General features: G+C 40.6%; 2 protein-coding genes across 3 annotated transcripts; both read right to left on the bottom strand.

Annotated features, from left to right (window-relative positions):
* Positions 1-1,378: 1,378 nt before the first annotated feature.
* LOC113167421 (dihydropyridine-sensitive L-type skeletal muscle calcium channel subunit alpha-1) lies at positions 1,379-17,320 on the bottom strand. Its single transcript, XM_026368023.1, has 45 exons — positions 17,136-17,320; positions 15,797-15,902; positions 13,987-14,126; positions 13,704-13,837; positions 13,312-13,464; positions 12,990-13,195; positions 12,738-12,841; positions 12,486-12,631; positions 12,318-12,396; positions 12,061-12,221; positions 11,733-11,958; positions 11,438-11,645; positions 11,124-11,244; positions 10,900-11,014; positions 10,701-10,800; positions 10,543-10,612; positions 10,008-10,140; positions 9,773-9,902; positions 9,620-9,679; positions 9,132-9,238; positions 8,962-9,049; positions 8,663-8,770; positions 8,469-8,521; positions 8,233-8,379; positions 7,789-7,990; positions 7,512-7,670; positions 6,667-6,777; positions 6,496-6,579; positions 5,797-5,844; positions 5,074-5,100; positions 4,855-4,980; positions 4,707-4,772; positions 4,514-4,605; positions 4,262-4,421; positions 4,044-4,171; positions 3,863-3,959; positions 3,645-3,747; positions 3,459-3,560; positions 3,248-3,381; positions 2,963-3,088; positions 2,540-2,733; positions 2,388-2,452; positions 2,085-2,131; positions 1,924-1,992; positions 1,379-1,690 (listed from the first exon to the last, which is right to left on the bottom strand). Exons 1-45 carry the CDS (start codon positions 17,318-17,320, stop codon positions 1,379-1,381), a joined length of 5,532 nt encoding a protein of 1,843 aa, XP_026223808.1.
* Positions 17,321-18,233: 913 nt separating this feature from the next.
* On the bottom strand, positions 18,234-22,188 carry tmem9 (transmembrane protein 9). Of its 2 annotated transcripts, XR_003299232.1 has the most exons (7): positions 22,087-22,188; positions 21,824-21,971; positions 20,915-21,006; positions 20,616-20,724; positions 20,085-20,216; positions 18,927-19,986; positions 18,234-18,756 (listed from the first exon to the last, which is right to left on the bottom strand). XR_003299232.1 is itself a non-coding variant. In XM_026366808.1 (6 exons), exons 2-6 carry the CDS (start codon positions 21,914-21,916, stop codon positions 19,846-19,848), a joined length of 567 nt encoding a protein of 188 aa, XP_026222593.1. In that variant the 5' UTR covers positions 21,917-21,971; positions 22,087-22,188; the 3' UTR covers positions 18,234-19,845. The 2 variants fall into 2 exon arrangements, 1 of the variants encoding a protein (XP_026222593.1); XM_026366808.1 differs by having other exon boundaries at positions 18,234-19,986.
* Positions 22,189-22,559: the final 371 nt, after the last annotated feature.

A 22,559-nucleotide genomic window follows, 5' to 3' on the forward strand; every position in this document is an offset into this window, starting at 1 on the left:
TGTGCACCATCTTGCACTTGCAGGTATTTTTACTTCAAGTCTTGAAATGATTTACTGGGGCAAATTCACCTGTATAAGTTTTTTTTCCCCTTCTGCAAGTCCCAGTCTGCAATGTCAGAAATCCATATTTTGTTTGTTAGCATAAAGAAAACAAATACAGAAATGATTTGGATGATTTATTTTGCCATTTGTGAAAACACCATTGTCAACATCAACAAAAATGGCATAGATCCAGAAATAAAGGAGAATTAAGGTCAGAGCTATAAGTTTCTGTCAAACTGCTGGTTTCTCTAAACCTTGAAACAAACATGTAAGACAAAGAAAAATCTAATAATAATGTAAAAACAAAAAAAAAGGAAGGCCTGCATGTGTTTGCATTTAGGCACAAAATATGAAGTGCAATAAATTATGCCCATGCAATTACAATTTAAATTAGGTAATAAGCCTCGGTGAGCTTCGAAGCTAAATCTGTCATACTCCAGGTATGCTGAAGAAACATTCTCTGTACCAGGTAACAGGAACCGACATATTCATGTAAATGACAAACACACATAACCTGTAGCAGTACAGCGACTTAAAGTGATTCGGAAAAGAAATCACATGCACTACAGGACGACTTTAAATTGAACAAATGTTCAGATAATTACTTTATAGACTAAAAGTACCTCTGTATCCCAAATTCAATATCCAAACAAAGACATTTCCTCTCAAATCTGCTGATAACAACTGAATATGAAAACCAGTTGTGAGCAGGAGAAAAGGTCAGTAATAAAAGGCAGCACGTCCTATTAGATCAGAGGACACTGCTTCACAACAACTTGCACTGCTAGTACCAGAGCCTCTGTTAGAGCATGAACTCAATACTCAGTTCAATTATTCTGGGCCTGGATGTACAGAAGCTCAGGGGTGTTTTTTTTCCAGGCTGTCCTCCAAGAACTGCAGCACAATAACAACTGCTGTTTGCTCCTATAGTCATCGAGTCACTTTAGACATTTTGTCACCAGTCACTGTCTTGCCTCCCTCAGTGAGGCCTCAATAAGACACTCCTCTGACTCACGTGGTGGTTGTCCCATAAGTCTGTGGAATGAATAACCTCAAAAAAATGAAAGAAGTGCGTCAGTCTGTTTACTCTGAGACAAGTTACTGTTTTATTGGTTTCAATTGATCTGAGGATTCAGAAGATATCATCAGATGTATTGTTTTGCCTTAGTTAAGTTTCAGCCGCACTTGACAATATATTAAACCTGAGCCAACCTGCCTATAGGCCTTGATCCAGGCAAATAGATAGAAATTGTCACAGTGGCAACAAGCTCGGTAACGTCAGGTGAAACGGACCCACCTGCAAATGTAAATACAACATAACCATGAAAAGCAGCCTCTAGACGTTGGAGTCGGCCTCAGCAGGCTCCTGCACAGAGGGAATTGTGGGGATTGGACGTCTCTTTCTTCTAACAGCTGGATCGGGTTGGCTCATTTCCTGTGCTGCTGCAGCAGTGACAGAGGGAGGGACAGGAACGGGACGTCTCTTTTTCACAGAGGTGACGCTGCTGTGGCGTTTGTTAAGGATTCCCTGAGCCACGCCCTCCATCTCAGACATGGGGATGTGCATGGCATCAACCATCTCCTTCTTAGTCACAGAAACAAAGCCGGGGTCTCTGGCCAAAGAAACCAGACCACCCTTTACTAGAGCCTGGAAGGAAAAAAAAAACATGGTGTTGATGTCAATGAGAAATAAATATAGTTCGTACTGGGCTAATCTTAATTTGTGTCCAGTAGGTGGAGGAGTTATGCTTCTAATCAGCATAAAATCCTTATAATCATTTATCTGACAGCGAATCAGGACATTTCCTGCTAATAATAAAAGCAGTAATACATTAGTGTGTTATAAAGAAGGTGGACAGTCTGAGACCCACCCTCACTTACCTCCTGGACGAGCTGATCAGCTGCACTGTGGGAACTCTCACTGTCACCGTAGTTTGGCTCATATGGGAACTACAAAAAGAGAAAAGAAAAGCATCCGTACATTGTTTATGAGTTGCTCATCATTACGTACACTGAATGAGTCACAAAATACAAAATAGTACCTGTGTTTTGTCTGTTCTCACTGTGAAACTCCAAGAGTGGGGGAGGTCTGAAGAAAAGGAAAAACAAAACGTGTTTATCCAAAAATAACAAAAACATATAAAAAATAACATCATTTGAGTGATAGATAATTTTCCATTTTAGACTGTAGTTTGGCCTGAACAAGCAATTTGAACCTTGATGATTTTCACCATTATCATCGTTTACTGGTCTGTTGCACTGTTCACTGTAATTCATTTGTTAATCTCTGTATGTTTATTTTAAGACATGAACTGACTTCAATTCAACTGTCTTGAGGTCTGTACCTGGCTCTGCATCTTCGCTGGGATTGTAAAACTCCTCGGGGCTACCTTCTCTTTCAAATGAAAATCTGAAAGACAGCAAAGATTGCCGACATCAGAGATACTCACCCTGAATATGTGTCATCGTGTCATATAGCAGTGATTTCGCTACTCACTCTGCAAAGGCGTTGTTGTTAGTGTTTGTGGGGAAAAATTCAGTAGTGGGCACCAACGCAGAGGAATTTGGTGGAGACTCAGGTTGGCTGTCGGAGAATTGCAGGGGCCGCTGGCTGGTCATCTGTGCGGCATCAGCGTTGGTTGGCTCAGTGGAGAATGAGTCCACCCGGTTGCCAAACAGACCGTGGGTACGCTGCAAGACAGACATACAGGCAGTTATAATCCTTATTTATTGTCCATGGTTAATCTATTAGACAAGTTACTTTATGTGTGTGTGTCTAGATAGAACTGTCTCCGCCCATAGAGGATCTTTATATCAATCAAAAATTTACATGAATAACAACTACAGATACAAGTCTTTAACAGACCAAGGATGACTGTACACGAACAAACTGTTCTCTGTTGCACATCATGTTTCTCACGTGGTAAATGCGCTCTTCTCCAGCCTCCTCCATAGCCCTGTCCATCTCTTCCTCATTTTGAAGGTCTCCTGAAATGGCCCTGTGCATCTCCTGTGCTGCTTCTTCTTCTATACTCCTCAGACCCGCCTAGAAAAACATGGAGGATGTGGAGAAATGAAGAGCAGACAGGCAGGACAGAAGTGTAAGATACTGCAAGTTACAACTAGCAGACTACTTATTTACAGTACCCTTAAAGAAAATTTTATTTGCATGTTTGCAGAGCATAACACAATACTGACTACTCACCTGGATCTCTGGGCCCGAGGCACTCTTCTTTGTGGGCCGGTAGCCGTAGTACTCCTCCTGCCGTTTCATGAACTTGCGGAAATGGTCTTGAAGCAGGAAGGTAGCGTAGAATTTCCCCACAGTCACCTCATCATCTATAGGCCAGTGACAGTACTGTCAGTGTAGGAAGGTGAACTAACTTAACTCATATAATCCATGGTGATAGACTCACCTCCTATTGGGGGGATGACCTGGTCCAACAGTTTCATACTGGTGCGTTTCCAGATTTGCTTTATAATGGCTCTCAGCTCCTCATTGGCCTGCTCAAAGTTACCTGTTCAGAATAAGCCACAAAAAGCATTACAGTCAAAGGTGGGGGAAACACCAACACTATAAGACCCACACTTATGTTCTATACCTTCGGTTTTGATCTTGAGCGCTGTCCTGACCAAAGCGAACAGGGTGGCATTGAAGGTAACAGTGCCATCGCTGTTAAGAGGCATGTTCATACCAACCAAACGCTACAGACAGAGAGGTATAGGTGTTACTACTCTACCGACTGTACTGTATCTTTTTAATTATCTTTATACTTTGAATAAATGAACTTCACGTATGCATATTTCTTTTTGTGGGCACCTTGCACGCAGCACGATGAGGACAGAACTTGCCAAAGCCCAGTGGAGGCTGGATGCGTCGCAGCAGCGTCACCACATCCAGATGTTTGATTCTTCCCCTGTTAAATCAGAGAAACATCTTGAGTGTTGGTGATAGTTCCGTATATTTCATATGTAGATTTTGTTCTGGTGGTCAGGCTCACGTGGCTTCAGGGTCATATTCAGCCCAGATCTTCTTGAACTCATCCAGATGATGTGGACCGAGGAGAGACCAATCACGGGTCAGGTAGTCAAAGTTGTCCATGATGACGGCAACAAACAGGTTGAGGATCTGAAGTATGTGGGAAAACACACTGTGTATTCATACCATCAATACTACTGCAGCTAAAGGACAAATGTTGACTTTCCCACTGCTTCTCACCAGGAAGGCACAGAGACAGTAAAAGCTGAGGAAGTAGAATACAGCAAAGTTGGACCCACAGGTGTACTCCTCTCCTGGCAGGAAGTCCGACTTGGGATCACATTTCTTCCCATACATTGAAGCCATCATGACCTCCTGCCAAGCCTCTCCAGTAGCACATCTGGAGACAGAAATGTACAACCACAGTGAAAACTTTGCTCCATTTTCGTGCCTCCACAAACACGTGAAGCACCTCCTTGCTCACGGACTCACCGGAATAACATCAGAACAGCCTGAGGGAATGTCTGGAAGTTGTTGTTGCGGTTGATTTGGGAGCCGTCCACTAAGGCTATTTTCCCAAAGATCTGAATGATACAGTAAATTCATACGTAATCAGCAAGGTACTCAGCATGTAGTTCAATTTTATGTTTACAATATTTTTCTATTTAAAATATAAAAGAATTACCTGCATCCCAATGACGGCATAGATGAAGAAGAGCATCACGATGAGCAGAGCTACATGAGGCAGAGCCTGAAGACAAAAAACAAACAGTGAGACAGCACAGGGCAGCACAGTGGGGAGTAAAAACCACGATGATCACAGCATGACCAACCTGGAAGGACTTGATGAAGGTCCACAGCAGGTTACGGATGCCCTCTGAACGGTTCAGCAGTTTCACCAGACGCATGACACGGAACAGTCGGAAGAACGTGATGGAAACAGAAGCGTTTTCAGAGGCCTATGAACAAACAGAAGCAGAGCATGTGAGAAAAAGACAACATAACAAAATCTGAAAATACAGAAGGATTTAAAACACTGAGTTTAGGCTTACCGCAATTTCTTGCATATGGTTCGTCTCCTGCACAAGGTAGGTGAAGAGATAAAGTGTAGTTATAGTCTAGTTATAGTTCGAGAGAAGTCATAATATCATTAATAGGAGGAACATGCAGTTGCTTCTTAAAATACTTAATTTCAGTATGCTTCAGCTTTTGCACTGTTTGTGTTATAAATGTAATTTTAAATGAATAAATCTTCCAGGTTTGTCCATAAAAATTTAAATGTATATAATAACATGTGCACAAAAGTGAAGAATCTTTCTGAAGCAACTACAGCAGAAAACACAATAGTGAGGTATTGCGTAGAATCCCAAAATGAATTAGAATTAGGGTTAATATTAGAGGCATGTTTTCCATCTCTTAATAACTTTCAAAGCTTCCAGGTCTTAGTTGCTGAAAACTAGAAGAAACAGCTGCAGCATCTTTTAACTCATGCCAAACAAACACCATAAACACACTTTGCTGACAAAATATTAACAGTATTCATTCATTCCAACCATCGTTTAAGTTGACTTTGATTTTGCTATTATTGTTCAGCGTTCTTCCTTCTTATGTTACATTTGCTCTGTATGAAGGGACAGACAGTAGAAACAGATGTTTCACCAGCAGGTGGAGTCACACACGGTTGAGTACAGTAGTGGTACAGTTTAGTAGAGAACATAGTGGAGTGCTCACACAGCAAGGCTCATGCAGCAATGCAGTGCACATCAGATATTTACAGCACAGCCATGGAGACAGTACAGTCCTCCACTGGAGGCCAGGGCAGTCTGTGGAGGATAGACAGATGAGGAGTAAGATGCATGGAGGACAATGACAGTTGATGGGGATCCGAAAGAAAAAGAAAAAGATGAAGGTAAAGAAGTGAAAGAGTAGAAAAACGATAAAATGATGTGGGAAAAAAAAAAGATGAGGACAGTGAGGTGCAACAGTGCAAATCTGTGACAGGCCGGAGTTCGTGTAGCATTTCCACATATAATACCACTAAAATCCGTAATTGATATTGTGCTCTTACAGTAAGTGCTCAAACAACATATTCAAAACATAAGATCACTCAAAATACTGCAATGAACAGTTGTAGCAGTAATGAAATGTAGTGGTTTTGTGATGGAAATGAGGCTGAACTTGTACAAGGCACCAAGGATGGAGGGAGTGGATGGAGTGAGGTGAGAATGGCCAACAGCAATACTGACCATGTTGTGTGAGCTAGTTATGCTGGCACCAATCAGCTGTTGGGCCACGATTATATACTTCCAAGTGAGAGAAATGAATAAATACATTCAGTAATTTCAGTTCAAATCACATAATCGACAGGGAACACAGGGGGCTTTGTTTGCAGCAGCTGCAGTGAGATTTTGATATCTGTGGAATTCATCAGGGTAGATAATAATAAATACATTTGTTCTGTCAGTCATACTTACATCAACCTCGCTCAGGATAACATCCACGACGCTACCCACGACGATAATGAAGTCAAAGACGTTCCAGGGGTCTCCAAAGTAGCCCTGCACACACAGATAACGCAGTGCTGAGACTGTAGAACCCCAGACTGGGTGGAGAATTACTCAAACAACAAACAGTGGAGCCTTTACCCTCGCTTTGAAGGCCATGAGTTTGAGAATCATCTCCACAGTGAAGAGCACGGTGAAGATCAAGTTCAGAGTGTCCGACAGCTTAGTCACATGGCTTGACTGGTTACAGTGCTGTTCAAAAGGGAACGCAAACATTATATAGTTATATATAATATGTCCACTTGTAATTAATTTGATGTAGTGTTGAAACAGAACCTAGTTTTAGTGAAGATGATTTTATATCACACTTCTTAACATAAAAAAAAAACCTGCTAGTGCTTGGTCAACTTTTTGGCTGTAGTTAGATTAGATTAGATTGGATTAGATTGAATTGGATTAGATTGGCCTGGATTGGATTGGATTGGAGTGGAGTGTTATTTGGGGTGCAGCTTTGAATCTTAAGTCAAATTAACGTGGGGAAAACCATCTTATCATAACACAGAGATATTATAAATAGACCTTTGAAGTAAATACATCAGGCCTAAAGTGGAAACTTCTGCTCAGTGTCTTGTCCAATCTATTCCAACTGTTGGTACATGAAAGCACCGAATTTGCAATTCATCTTCTCTGAAATGTTAAATGCACAGTAAGCTTTTGTAAATGACTTGCCAAAGAACTATGTGGGACATTCTGCATTTATATGCACCCAGGTCCCCGCAAAAATAATTAGTCTGGGATTTGGTAGAAAGTTGTAGTGTCCCACATTTATAATACTGCTTCAAATGTTCATATACTCATTAATTAAATGCTGAGTCCTTCTTCACAGAAATACTATATTTACCCTTAAATCAGAGTCTAGTGGATACTGACACTGAATATCAGCAGCCACAAAACAATGTGTGTTTTTAGGTTAAGACTTTACATACCTGCATCCCCAGACACAGCGTGTTGAGCATAATGAGGAAGAACATGAGATACTCAAAGTAGCAGGAGGTGACTATGTACCAGACTCTGTACTGGTAGGGGTTTTTGGGGATGTAGCACCTCAGAGGACGAGCCTTCAGGGCGTACTGCACACATTGACGCTAAAGTCAAAACAAAAATGATTAGCCATTCTGCACTTGAGCAACATGTTTTAGATTGTATAGGGAAAGACTGGACTCTCTCATTGCAAAGGCTTCACCTCTGAGGGTCTCTGTGTACCTGGTTTTTGTCCAGCTCACAGTTCTTATACTCCTGCTCGCCCTGCTCCTGGAACGTGACGATGACAAAGCCCACAAAGATGTTCATCATGAAGAAGGCAATGAGGATGATGTATATGATGAAGAAGATGGACACCTCCACGCGGTTATTGAAGACAGGGCCCATGTCTTCTTCCTCTGAATCAATGGCTCTGTATAAAAGTCTGGTGTTGAGAGAAGGGAGGAAATTGCCAGGACATGGATAAGAGATCCAATAAGGCAAATTTGAAAAGATTAAATCTATAAATCAGTAGACTTAAAAAGAAATATTGTCTCTTTTAGCATCTCTAGCCTCAGGCAGTGGAATTACTTCAATATCCACTTAATAAGATATCCCGTCTTCTAACTCAATCAAAAATCCTATCAAAGATGTCATCTGTTGAGTGAAAATGTGTGCTGTGCTTACTTTGGCCAGCCCTCAAATGTAGAAACAGTGAAGAGAGCCAGCATGCCATAGAGCACATTGTCAAAGTTGAAATCACTGTTGAGCCACTCTCTCTTAGCCACCACTGTGTCTTGTATGGAGTGCTCTATGTGCTTTAAGAAGAATCCCCTGAGAACAAACACAGTAATAGTCACTCTAAAACAGGCTTATGGATTTCAGAAATTAAATCCATGACATGTGAAAGATGTTCGCCTTACTTGCATTCCTCCTCTGTCATTTGGGATGGGTCTGTGCAGCTGTAGAATTTACCCTGAGAGGAAGAGGATTAGCGACATATTAAATACAGATGCAGCAAAGCCTGCGTAGTTAAAGTGGATTAATTATTTAAATTTAACCTTGACAGTATGAAGCTACATGTGGTGTCAGCATCATCTTTTTTAAACAATCAAACCTTGAAGAGTTGCACTCCTATACAGGCAAACATGAAATTCAGCAGCATGGTGACCAGGACAATGTTGCCGATGGTTTTGATGGCCACAAACACGCACTGGACCACATGCTGTCAATAGAGACAAATGACCCGTTACTACAGAGTGGAGCTTTTTCATGTTTCAACCCAACATTTCAGGAGCTATATTGCACTTTGTAATCACACTACATTTATGTCACAGTTATGGTAATTAGTTCATCTTCATGGGAAAACTTTAACTTAATAATTAAGATTTTTCTTTAGGAGAAAATGTGTTTTACCTTTAACCCTTTAGCTCTGTTGATGGCCCTGAGAGGCCTCAGCACCCTCAACACCCTGAGAATCTTCACCACCGAAATGGCACTGGATCTGCATACAAAATGTGACAAAAAGCAGGCTTAATATGCACATTTAGGAAAACTAAAAACTGAGTCCCAGAAGTTAGACTCACTCCATTCCCATAGACAGCAGGGAGACTCCAACCACAATAAGGTCCAGGATGTTGAAAGAGTTACGGCAGAAGGAACCCTTGTGCATGAATGCTCCGTATACCGTCATCTGTAAGTCACATTTGAAACAGTTATAGAGAATCCTGAATCAAAAAGGTTGGGTATTTTAACAGAAGAACCAAATGTTAAAATACAAAATTATTTCCACTGGTGCTGACATTAACATCATTGAATGTAGTGTTTGTGATTCAGCAGAGCAAACCTACTTCCTAATTCCAGTGAATTCTCATTGGAAACACTGACTTTAAAACCTGACAAGAGTTCTGCCTCGTCTCGCCTGGGGAGTTTCTCTCCTATTCAAATTAATTTCACCATTATTTAGCTTTTTTACTCTGCCAAGAGCAACATTATGTAGACCGAGATCTGGTATCTGTTAAATTCAGTGAATAACAATCAAACCCTGCGTAACAATAAATATTCTTGAATTTACCTTCAGCACAATCTCAATTGTGAACACGGTTGTAAAGACAATGTCAGCATAGGCCAAGATCTAGAGGAGAGGCACAGAAAGCAGTATTATTTTCATTTTTGCCTTTTTTCAACACTGTTGGTTAATGTGTGGGATGCTAGACCCAAGTTTTACCTGGTTTCTGTAAGACTTGGGATCAATGGGATCCTCAGCTGCCAGGGAGATGGAGGAGAGCAGGATGAACAGAAGGATTAAGTTGGTGAAGGACGAGGCATTGATGATCTTGTAGCACAGCTTACGGAACCTGGATACCAGTGAAAAAACTAATGTAAGCACACACTGACAGAGGTTTGTTTCTATTTTATTACTGCATTACTCATATTTTTATGTGATTTTATGCAGTTATTACTTGTTTTGAGGACCAAAGATGAAAAAGGAGCTGGCTTCAGGCAGTGGAACTGCTTCCTCTTTCAGCTGTAGGTCAGCCATTGGCCGGGGTCGAGGGCTGATAGGGATTTCAGGCTCTTCTTCCTCATCATCACCTAACAAGAGGAAGAAAACACACTCAATATTCTATAGTGTAATGACAAATCTGCTTTCTAATTGTAATCCTGCCACAGCTTCACAAGAAAAAAAGAAATCTATACTAGCTGTCCCATAGTGAATCATACTGTAGGCTTTATATGGTAGTCACCAGGTAGTGTGAAATAGCCTAACTTTAGAATCTGCTATAAACTCAGCTCAGGCAACAGGCTGAGTCTAATAATAATAATAAGAGGTTACTATACTTATACTGCAACATAGCCAAGATGGCAGGATTGGTAAACAGCCAGTGTAATGAATATGAATCCCTACAGTCAGTGACCTCGTTTTGCTACAACTGCATCTCTAAGAAACATAGTCGAGAGGTCAAAGATGCAAAAAGTTCATTGGTTTTCTGTTACCTGGAAAGTCGGCAGGTGGGAAAGGATCTTTTACTTCATTGACATTGGACTCGAACTCATCAATTTTGAGCTGAAAAAAAAAATACATATGCATTATAGTTATTTATGTTTCAGTGTTGAGAGTAAAGATGTAATGTCATACTAGAAAGAACACTAACTTTAGCTGTGGTGGGCATGCCCTCCAACTTGGCCCTCTGCTCTGCCAGCTTCTTAGCTATCCTCTCCCTCTCCTCATCAGTCTTGTCTGGCATTTTGGACCTGGAGGACAAGAAGCAAAAAGAATGGAATAAAGCAGAGCAATGGGTAGACAGAGCAGATCAGCTAACCTACTTCTATTTTCACTATTCTTTTATTTACCTTAGCAGCTTTCTTCTCATCTTCTCCTCTGCCTTCTCTTTCTGAGCTGAAGTCAGACTCTCAGCCTCTGCCAGGTTGTCGACAGCAATAGCCAAGAAGACATTGAGAAGAATATCTAATCACCCAGAGGTCAGGAAAACAAAAACCTTGGCATTTTGCTTCACTGTTGCTATGTAAACAATTTTTAAAGCCTATGTGACACTATAGGTGAATGTGAAGGATACAGTTTCCACAGACGAAGAGGACAATGAAGTAGATGGCGACAAGGATGCCAGGGATGACAGGCCCCCCATGGGCCATAATGCCATTATACATGATGCTGGTCCACTCCTCTCCTGTTAAGACCTGAGCAAAGCAATAAAAAGCAAACAGTGATTTTGTAATATATTTATGAAAAGACGGTTAGATGTTGTTATAGTAAATGAGCTTAACTTAAATTAAGGATGACAAAAATCAGGAAAGCAAAGTATAACCAAATCAAAGCAGCTATAGCTAGACTTTGAAAAATGAACATTTACGAATGAGCATCCTGCCTCACCTGAAACACACTGATGAGGGCCTGAGGGAAGTTGTCAAAGTTACTGCGTCGAGGTCTGTGGTCTGCGAAGTTGAATTTACCCCCGAACACTTGCATGCCGAGGAGCGAGAAGATGACAATGAAGAGAAAGAGGAGGAGGAGCAGGGACGCGATGGATCGGACAGAGTTGAGGAGAGAGGCCACAAGATTGCTCAAAGAGGTCCAGTACCTGCAAAGAAGTAGAGAGAGGAGGCATTAATAAATAAACTACTGTTAAATGGAATGCAGTGTAATACTTTGAGGTGAGAGGACTTACTTTGTGACTTTGAGGATCCTCAGCAGCCGGATACACCTGAGTACAGAGAAACCCAAGGGAGCCACGGCTCCTGCAGACAACATGATCATCTCCAGGATTCCGCAGAGCACCACAAAGAAGTCAAAACGGTTAAAAAGAGACATAAAATATGCTCTGGGTCCGAGAGCATACATCTTCAACAGCATCTCTATGACAAACAGCACCAGCAGAACTCGACTGGCAACATCTGTTGAGATAAGAGAAGAGAGAGACAAATGCATAAAGCTGGGAGAGGTAGAGTTTATGTTGCACAATATTTACAGATGTACAGTGTATATTAGTCACCAACCCTGTAGGGAAGTGAGCGAGTCAGTCTGGTGATGGTGCTCTGTTGCTATGGTCAAGGTGTTTAGGAAGACGAGGATCATCACTACCCAGTAAAAGCTCTTGGTTTTCACATACACAAGGCACTTCATCCTGAAGAAGCGATTCCAGCGACGTGCCAGGCGACTAAACATGAAAAAAAAACAAAAAACACCCCGACTTACTGTGCTGTTGTTGATATTCCATGTAAACATTTGCACATTTACAATACAGTTAACTCACTAATAGTACACAATTCGACTTTTGCCTTCCAGGTCATACAGGCTGTCTGTGTCAGAATCACTGGTCAAAGGCAGCAGGCCTGAGTATAGAGAGTAAAACAGTTGTAAATAAACAGTATCTCAATATCAACATAAGCTGAATTAATGACGAGGTGGCTTATTTACTGACCCTTGCCCTCTCGGTCGGCATCCAAGACTTCAGCATGAGTGATCCACTCCATGTAGCCATGGAGATCTTCATCCAGCTGCTGGCGCTCTCGCAACTTCTGGAACTCGCCACGTGATCGGGCCTTCTCTCTCTCTTTGGTAAACTCTCTGAGTGCACAGATAAACAAAAGTAAAACATTAAGAACATTTGTTTTTTTATGTCAAGAAACATGATGCAGACAGTAGAAGTTATCTAAAATAAAAGGCGCCTTACCCACTGAGCACACCCAGAACCAGATTGAGTACAAAGAAGGAGCCAACCAGAATGAGGGGAACAAAGTAGAGCCAGGGCCATTCATTCCCTATGGCATCATTAACCTGAAGGACAACTCTGGGTTAGCCACGTTCAGTGGAGTGTGTTAGGCTACGTTTTACACAATAAATAAATAAAAATACAGATTTCTCAACACTGAACAACACTCAACACACGACTGAGACATGAGACTGAGTTCATACTGTCACTGACCCAGTAGAGCACTTTGGTCCACCCCTCCATGGTGATACACTGATACACAGTCAGCATGGCAAAGCCAATGTTGTCAAAGTGGGTGATGCCGTTGTTGGGACCTTCCCAGCCTGGCCGACACTCAGAGCCGTTGATCATGCAGCGTCGTCCATTGCCAGCCTGGGCACAGGGAGCAGGTAGTTCAGCCTCAGCTGTGGCATAGATATCTGTGGAAAAAGAAGAATATAAAAAATTGCTTTAGGAAATTATGAGTCATGATATATCAAGTATGTCTATAAATAACCAGTGTATAAAATGTACAACAGCAGCTCATCATAGATACCTGTGCCAGTGTAATAGCAGGTCTTATGCATTTTGCACTTGAAGAGCTCCAGTCCCATGATGGCATAGATAGTGACGAGTAAAAAGACCAGCAGGGCAATGTGTAGTAGAGGCAGCATGGCCTTGAGGATGGAGTTCATCACCACCTGCAGACCTGATGGTGCACAGTATAACCAAAATATCAATATATACACATATACAGGTATTCAAAATGGACCAAAGCGTAGAATACAGTAGCTTCAGTATTTTACTCTTTATATTTTGTTCAACTGAGTGATGTTTTTATTTTTTCTTTCATATTTTACATAAGAAATTGAAAACAAAACAAAACAAAACAAAACAAAGGAACAGAGTTATTCAATGATATGTGCGCATTCAAGCACACATTCTTACTGGGGACTCCAGAGACGAGGCGTAGAGGTCGGAGCACCCTGAAGGCTCTCAGCGCCTTCATGTCAAACCCTCCACCCTTCTCCATCGGTACATCTGCTATCTTATTGATGGTATCCAAAACAAAGGTGAAGAGACTGTAGGAAAAAGGATAAAGAGGCATAAGCGCCCACCCCATCTGAATTGTTGATTTGATGACTTCAGACGTGCATGTCTGTACACTGTCAAACTGACAAATCCATATTAGCTACAGTGATCACCACCTGCAGCCTACAGCTCATCTTACCCCATGAAGACGATGACAAAGTCCAATATGTTCCAACAGTTCCGTAAATAGGCGCCTTCATGGAACACAAACCCATATGCCACTATCTTCAGAAAGCACTCTAGAGTGAAGATGATCAGGAATATATATTCCAAACTCTCCTGCAGACAGACAAACACAAACAAGATCAATCATTTAATAAAATAAAATGTTTATTTTGATGATTTTTTTAACCTCTGAAGGTTAAAATTTACTCCAGTCTTGTACTTCAGTGACAATGTTTTTATGTTACTTATACTTCTACTCCACTAGATTACTTCTTAGCTCACTACAGTAAAACAAATACAGTTATTTGGCAGACTCATTGTCAAAATAAAGTACAGTCAATAAATAAACTGTGGGAACAGTTTGACAGAGCACCAAGGGAATATAGTCCCTCCATCAGATGACATCAAAACTGGAAAGTTCATTTGAGGTAAACCATAAATTATATATGCTGCTTAATTCCCTTTGCATACTTAAACAAATCAGGTCAGTAATGTTTGGCTGAATCACCCAGCAGCAGTCCCCGAGCCCCAAAATCAATTATAACCTCCAAGGCCAACCTTGCATATAATATTAATAATACATACATTTATAAACACAAGCAATTTTGCAATTCAGATTATACCAAGTGGGACAACAAGAAGAGCTGCGTGTCTATGTGCTCGTGTGTCAGCATTATAAACCATCATATTTTACCACTATATATGTGAGTGTGGTTACACAAGACGACATTTGTGGACTCACATGTGTCAACCTGATGCTATCTGGGCCGACCTAATTCTAACAGCTACGGGGGGGGTAGGGGGGTCCAAATACCCGACTTTGTGAATTTGGCAAGGGTGTATAGGTCATTTGGCTGTGTTCCAACAACACTGATCTGAGCTTTAACCTAGATATGTGTGGCGTTTTTTGATGGGTCGTACGTAATGGCTGGCTGGCTCTGCATTGGGAATTGCGCTGAATGTCAGAGATACCAAGCCACATATCAAATTTCATACATAAGCCTCACAATATCAAGACACTAGTGTCAAATCGTCAGAAGTACACATTGGTGAGATGTGTCCACTGTACAAGAGCAAACATTTATCATATCCTCCATCGTCACCTAATAATGTTCCTCTGGTTGTATTGTTTAGTGTTCAACCGTTAATATGTTGCCCTCACCCTCACCGGTAGGTAAACACACCTGGATATACAAGCAGCCTCCAGTGGTCAAACACCTGCAACAGGTAATTTACACTACAGAGTCGTCTGAAGTAGCAGCATTAATAAAAAAATGGCATATTTGACATTTGTCTTATGAGACAATGGTTGTAACTTTAATCCAAGTACTGTAGTTGAACACTTTACACAGATCACCTCCCAATAAATAAAATCAACTCTCACGCTTTATAACCAGAGAAGGATGAACTCATTGAATCACTGAAAGATAAACCAACAGCACAGTTGTTTGATGAAAGGCTCCTGTGCTGACGCAAATGGGACTCCAAATAAAGAACTGAGTTGTGTCTGCAGGCATGCAAATGTGGCTTGGCACTCGGACCACGAACCAGCCATAAAGTATCTCACTTTTCTGGCACCAAGCTATCAAATGTGTTACATTGTTTTATATAGAAGCACAGTGATCTACAGCTCTAGCTGTGATGAAACACTGGAGTGCTCATAAGACACAGATCATGGGTGAAATATTTTAGTCTAGTATATACTGATAAATAAATATCAGTGTTACAGGGTTTACAGAGTAGTGAGACATTGTGAAAGTGGTTTTGTTCACACTAAAACTCACCAAGCTTGCGTTGGTGTTATTACTGTCCTCTTCAGGCATGGGCAGGAAAACAGCCAGAGCTACACAGTTTGCAAAGATGGTCAATAAGATGATGATCTCGAAGGTTCTGGATGGGGAAGCTCAGGATTATGACAATAACAAATAACATAATGACGTAAAAAGTAACATAGCAACTTGGCACCATTTCCTCAATTGTGCGAGTTGTCCTGTACTTCTTGTTGTGTAACAAATCAAAACAAATAGCTCTGCAGCCCTGCTAACATTGATCAGTGCCTATAAATGCTGCCTGACACATCATTCTTTAAACAGCCCGATTGGGTAACCAGTAAGACAGTGACAGTTTGTAATCTTGTCCGCTGTGCTGCTTCATTCTCGTCCGTAGGGGGCTCTCTATGAGAATTCCCCTGCCAGGTCAGCATCATGTCTTGCTGTGATGTCGCGGGACAGCTGCACAGCCCAAGAATATGACCAAACCAAACACAGGCGACTCATCAGGAATAAAAAGCTATTACGCTATTCTTTAAGAGAATTATTGAGTCTTAAGACTAAATCATAATTTAAAGTACAATAACAAGTTTTATCGTTGTTGTCGTATTCTTTAAATACAGCCACTATGTCCTGTGTTATAGAATCACATACTGATGTGATTAAACTGCTGCATAAAAAAAAACTCATGACATGCTAACTACAGTTATGAGTTTATCCTTCTTCTCTGATTGAGAAACATCTCAATCAAACTGTTTGGGTTTGATATTTACACCATAATCATGTTTATTATAATTATTTAGCTATGAATAGAAGGCAGTGGTCATTGGATCATTCTATTTTAAATGGAAAATCTTTATTTCCGGGAATGGACATCAGGGTGAAATCCCCTATAGAGGCCATAACATCACTCAGCAACTTCCCTTGTGTTCATGCTTTGAGCCCCATAGAGTGACAGCATTTCAGAATAACTACAAACTCAATGTAAAGTAGCCTTGAGACTAAAGAGGCAGCTTTGTTTCTAGTTTCTGTATGACAGATTATATTTAAACTGGCTCAAGCAGATGCTCAGGCTGCAAACTTGACTTTGACACAGGACGAACATATAAATAACAGAAGTCTAAACACTTCAGGAATCGTGTTAACACAGATTTGAAAGAGACATAACTGGGGTGTGCTATTGACAGGTGAGACACTACTTTTGTATCCTAGCTTTCAGTCAATTCTATTCCTATTCTTAAGGGAACCACCTTAAATACTCTAATTTAACTTATTTAGCAAGCATGACTGAAAATGCAACGTTAAGCCAATGTCACGCCGTGGACGTATGCTGTGAGCAAGATATAAAGGATACTTCCACTCTACGATGTTGATGCAGGCTTTGCGGAAAGGATTTTTGAGGGTGAAGAGGAAGAGAGATCTTGCGGGGCGAGGGTTGCCCCCTGTGGCCTGTAGCTTCTTCAGCTTCTCCCTCTGCTTCCTCTTCAGCTCCTCTTCATTCATGATGACCGGCTTGGCTGCTTCTGCGTTGGTTGCCATCTTGATGTCTCCACCTGAAACAAGGTCCTAGTCCTGGAAAAATGTGTCTTCTCACAGTATAATCCTAACCCAAACAGAGGCACAGCAGAACTCCCTGTGGTGAAGGCCCCTGGGGTTACAGGCCTGGTGATTTGTGTGGGCTCCCCTGCCGCCCTCTGTCCCCCCTCTGCTCCTCTCCCTTGGACTCACGCAGAGCCACAGGCCTCTGCTCCTGGCTCAGGGCCTCTGACAGAAAAAGTCCCCTCAGCAGGGAAAAATAATAGGAGCCCGGTAGTTGGAGGAGCAGTTGGCCCGGCTCTAGTTTAAATTTAGACTGTGAACCACTGACAGGCCATGCTTGGGGATGGTTAAAAGGGCTGGGGGGGAGGTAGAAGGTGGAAGAAGGGAGTATATAGGATCAAGGGTGGGGTGGGTTATGGCAGGGCAGGAGTGGCAGATGAGAGCACAAAAAAAAAGGGGGGAGTTTTGGAGGGCGGTCTTGGAGTATAGCAGCCCCATAAACCCAGCCTCCCTTTCCAAACAGTCTCAGCTGTTCTGCTGCTAAATACTGGCGTGGTTTACAGAATCACAAACCTTCACACTATGCATTTACATTTGAGGGTTTCTACATAGAATCCTTAATGCTGGGTGATAGTATTGACATCAAAAACATGATATTAGTGAGTTATTTGGTATTAATATGATGAGGATTAGCACTTTAATTCCCAATTTGGTGTTTACAAGCACCATGTAATGATTTAAGACAGAAACACTACAATTAGCTGTATGCAGAAATGCATTTCAACTAAATCTCTATATCTCATCCAAATTAAAGACTTCAACACTTCATTTTGAGAGTCCAAAACATGCAGTGTACTGTGTCGCCACCTAGTGCTGATAAACAATACAGAGAGAAAGTCCCCAAAAATCTGGATTAATGAACAAAAATTCATACTCAAGCAGAGCATTTTGTTTATTCCACATCAAGCTGAATGCATAGACATGAGCAGTGCAATACTCCAGTTAGGACTGGGATAAATATACTTTGATACCACATACAGCAGTGATTTGAAACCTTACTTAAATACAAATTATACTTCAAATGAAAAAACAATTCAGTGAATATAAAACAGTAACAGAAAAATAAACAGCAGCAGTTCACATTGTGCAAGATGTAATGTGAGTAAGTGTGCGTTTGTCGTATTAACCCCCCTCCCCAGAAGATTCAGCAGTATGACGTAAGGGATAAATCACGGATATCCCGTTCTCCCCCACAGTAGTGGAAAAACGATGTGTGTTTTCTGATTCTCACTGATGAGGGGTTTGCTTTTTAATACTGCTTTTGGTATTTTGCATCTGTATCTCTACTCATTGTGATACCTTCACTCCTGCTCAGTAAAGGTTGATGTGATGACAATTATTGGGAACTTTCTTCCCAACAACGCTTCTGTCATCAGCTGTTTTTGTTTTGCTTCGACTAAGCCATTTATGTGTGTGTTGCCCAGTATACCAGCGGTTTCTTTCTTTGTCTTCTTCATTGTTTTATTAGCTGTCCAGTATTTGTGCAATACTAGAATATAATACCTTCCCCTCTTTTTTCAGGTTCAAAATGGTTTGCATTTTCTACCATTAATTAATTAATTAATTAATTAATTAATTATTCCACATCAATTGATCCTTTTTAACAACAAATACAGCCTGCAGTGGTTACAAGGCTAAGAGGAGTGGTCATTTAGAGATACAGTTATTACCAGTTATTTGAAAATCAATCTTACAAAACTTGGTAACAAGTCAGTCACAAAAGCTCTTGTGTCGTTAATGTATCTTGACTTATGACTTATATCTCCATTATTAACAGCTTTACAGGTTTATGGTATTCTCCGCTGGCAGAGATTAGATTCTTGCATACTTTAACGCCTGTTACGTTTGGCAAGCTGTGAATCGCCTACCTCTAAGAGCCTAATTTTGCACGGGTGTTTGGTGTAACAACTTCACCCACTCAAGGAGAGAAACAGAAAAGGCACATATTGGAGCCATCTTAAAGGGTAGCAATGTCAAAGCTTCAAATGACACAGCCCCAAATATACAATCCTTCACTTATGTTATCAGTGCAGATGACATTCTATATGCACAGACTTATACTGTATGAACAAATGATAATTAGTGCTTGGCACATGCCAATAGCTAAACAACAAACTAGCAAGTAGCTAAAAGCTATTTACACTCTAGACACAACTAACTGGACATAAAAAGATGTTTTGCTTTATCAAAACATTTCATATCTGTTGCACTGCTAACTCAAACTGATGGTTGAGATGTTTCCTACAGGTTAAGAGTTTGCAAACATGCAGGTTTTCACATCTGCTCACATATAATAAATAAAGAATTAGTTCATTTGAACGTTTCTTAGGGAGGAAATACTGACAGAATATTCAGTGCGCAGCAATGACAATAAGGTTACCGATAGTGCAGTTGGTGACAGTGTAATAGTGTTGAGCTCAGGGAAGTTACCTACACTGGACCTGTGGTGAGATCAGCTGTATGGTTTAACTAAGCATTTTGTGACGATCAAAAACAGTCTTGCGCTGTTCCTGAACCTGCTTTTTCCAGCGTTGCTGTGCTCCCTCAACCCGCTCCAGCACCGTGTTTCCCCTGGCCTGGCCGCCGTCCACCTGAGGACGCATTTCCTGAACATAAACACACACACAAAAAAAAACACGATTAAATGAAGTTAAGTTACATTGAACTGATGTGAAATAAATGCAATGCATGCTTGAATGATTACCTCAGAATCCTCCTCATTGTGCAGCGGCTGCGTGTAGCGGTCATGTTTACGGATAAGAGGATCGACCAGTAGCAGAAACAGCATGTAGAGCAACAGTGCACCCACAACAGAAAGGTAAATGATGATGGTTATCTGTGACAGACAGGAGGGCAAACTCAATGCAAGAATCAGGCTCTGATCTTGTCTGCTTGTCTACAAGAGGACTTTGTAACTACATCTTACTATTTCTACTTGTTTTATTATTTATGGTATAAATGATATGGTGTCTGATGGCTAGGAGATAATGTCTTGGAGTGATTGAGTTTAGATTTAGCCACTAGAAATTAAAAAGACTCATTTAAAATGTTCCTATTTCATTCTGAGATACGTGCCAATAAATGCACGTCTGAATTCTCTCTGAAAGCTGATGCCACAACAGCTTTTTTCACAACAATGTTTTTTGATTAAGCAGACAAATTAAACAGATCTCATAATGTTTTACATTACGTCTTTCATGACATACAATCACCGTAATAAACCAAACAGTGGTACCTTGATGGTGGTGCTGCTTCGTTCTTCATACTTGCACTCACATAACAGACAGTAAGCTTCAACATCATGGCCAGGCACTGGCATGGGCTCCACTACATGGAGGCAGTTACTTTAAAACACATGAAAGTGGTGCTGTGAGTAGTGCCTGTCTGTCCACATTTACTGTATATGCAGTTAGCAGATATGCAAAACATACATAAAGTAACTATATTAACTTCACGCTGAACTAAAATAATCAAATTCTTTTGGTCAACATTGTGATTCACTAAATATAAATATCAATAAAGGGTTTCTCTTACCAGTCCTTCTGAGAGACATTTTTATTATAGGTGTTGCCAGAGATGTTTCTGTATGGAGGACAGATGCACTTGCAGCGAACATCTTCAAAATTCTGTAATGGTCAAAAAAACTGGGTCAAGTTTAGTAAAGTCTATACTCAGCATTATAGTTCAGTGACATTTTTTTTCTTAAAGCATTAACTTTCTTTCTGCTAGTAGCAATGTTTTGGAAAGATGTTTTAGAAGACTTTTAGTTATTCCAGGGTGGAGACTCCCAAATTATTGCTGATTACATAATCATTAATGATTACATGCCATGAACTTGCAAAAAAAGTGTGGCTACTAACGTTTCATAATACAGATACAGATAATACAGTTTATCCCTCTCTTTCAACGCAGATACTGCAGATAAATTTGGTCTCTTCTTTTAATCTCCTTAATAAGAGAGTCAGGTGTCCATATGTCAAATGTAAACTAATTGACCAACACCCAATAAACACTATTTCTGCTCTCACACAGGAAGGGAACATGTGTTTTGTTTTTCATTATTATAATACCACACAGCAGGACATTAAATTCCCATTAAAACATCACATGGGTTATTGATCGGTCACTGATATGATAGATACCAATGAAAATGAACGGGAATGATATAATCTGTACTAATTTGCATGTGGTATTTTACATTCATGTCACGTCTTGTTAAGTGGTGATAACATAACAAATCATTCACGCATTCATTAAGTTATTTTTTTACATAAGTCTCCAGGTTTGTGTTTATTAAAAATCTGATACATGTTCATGTCTACAACAGACATGAAAACATATTTAGAACTGTTATGAAATCATTTTCAACAGGAGAGGAGGAGGAAACCCGATGCTTTTAAAGACCTTTAGAGGTCTGCAGATATCTGTCAGGTGCGGTTTTACCTTCGCCTGTGCAAAAACCACAGCATCCAGCAGAAACACGCTCCCTACTGCTGCTACAATAAAAGTCCAGGATCTTTTCCTGCCGGATGACATTTTCTCCTACAGGAAACAGGATTTGCACGACGGGAGCAGCAATATCAGCAAAGCTCTGGTCCAACAACATGCAGCGTGGAAAACAGTTTGGAAAGACAGCAGCGACATCAATAACTTCACCGTGGACACTACATCAATCTCTTTATACAGCAAAAGAAGAATTAACTTACCTTCTAGCTGCAGCAACATTCAACATACAGAAATACAATATGCAGAAGCAGATCCATACACAGACATAATATCCTTATGTGATGTCTATAAATCAATTAATGATGAACTTCCTTCTTCCGGGTTTTGACGTCACACATGAAGTAAGATGGAAAAATGTGGCGACAGTGACACCTGCTGGACAAAAACACAGGCATGTGGAAATTAGACCAGCTGGAGATGAAAACCAGAAAATGTAATTGAAATAATGTTCTGAAACATGATGATGTTTAATATGTATGCTGAAACTTTCCTAAAACAAAAACATAAATACTGCAGATAAACATAATCAACACTTCTGTTCTGTTGTTTACAGGTGTGACAATCAATGTGCTGAAGTGGCAGGAGTATTAAATTTTACTACAGCTCTTAGTGTGTGTGTTGCAACATAACACTACCATTATACATTTTTACAGACATGTCCCGAGAATTTATC

The sequence above is a fragment of the Anabas testudineus genome, chromosome 7 (assembly GCF_900324465.2).
Source record: "Anabas testudineus chromosome 7, fAnaTes1.2, whole genome shotgun sequence".
In the NCBI taxonomy this organism is placed as follows: Eukaryota; Metazoa; Chordata; class Actinopteri; order Anabantiformes; family Anabantidae; genus Anabas; species Anabas testudineus.

What these genes read in the sequence shown, in the direction of transcription:
- tmem9 (XM_026366808.1), bottom strand. Translation starts at nt 21,916, where the DNA reads ATGTCATCCGGCAGGAAAAGATCCTGGACTTTTATTGTAGCAGCAGTA. An exon ending in GAAGCAGCACCACCATCAAG is followed by an intron (nt 20,217 to 20,615) that starts GTACCACTGTTT and finishes TGTCTGTCACAG; the next exon opens with ATAACCATCATCATTTACCT. An exon ending in ACAATGAGGAGGATTCTGAG is followed by an intron (nt 19,987 to 20,084) that starts GTAATCATTCAA and finishes GTTTATGTTCAG; the next exon opens with GAAATGCGTCCTCAGGTGGA.
- LOC113167421 (XM_026368023.1), bottom strand. Translation starts at nt 17,320, where the DNA reads ATGGCAACCAACGCAGAAGCAGCCAAGCCGGTCATCATGAATGAAGAG. An exon ending in ATCAACATCGTAGAGTGGAA is followed by an intron (nt 15,903 to 17,135) that starts GTATCCTTTATA and finishes TTCCCCATCCAG; the next exon opens with AACCTTCGAGATCATCATCT. An exon ending in TGCCGACCGAGAGGGCAAGG is followed by an intron (nt 12,397 to 12,485) that starts GTCAGTAAATAA and finishes CTCTATACTCAG; the next exon opens with GCCTGCTGCCTTTGACCAGT.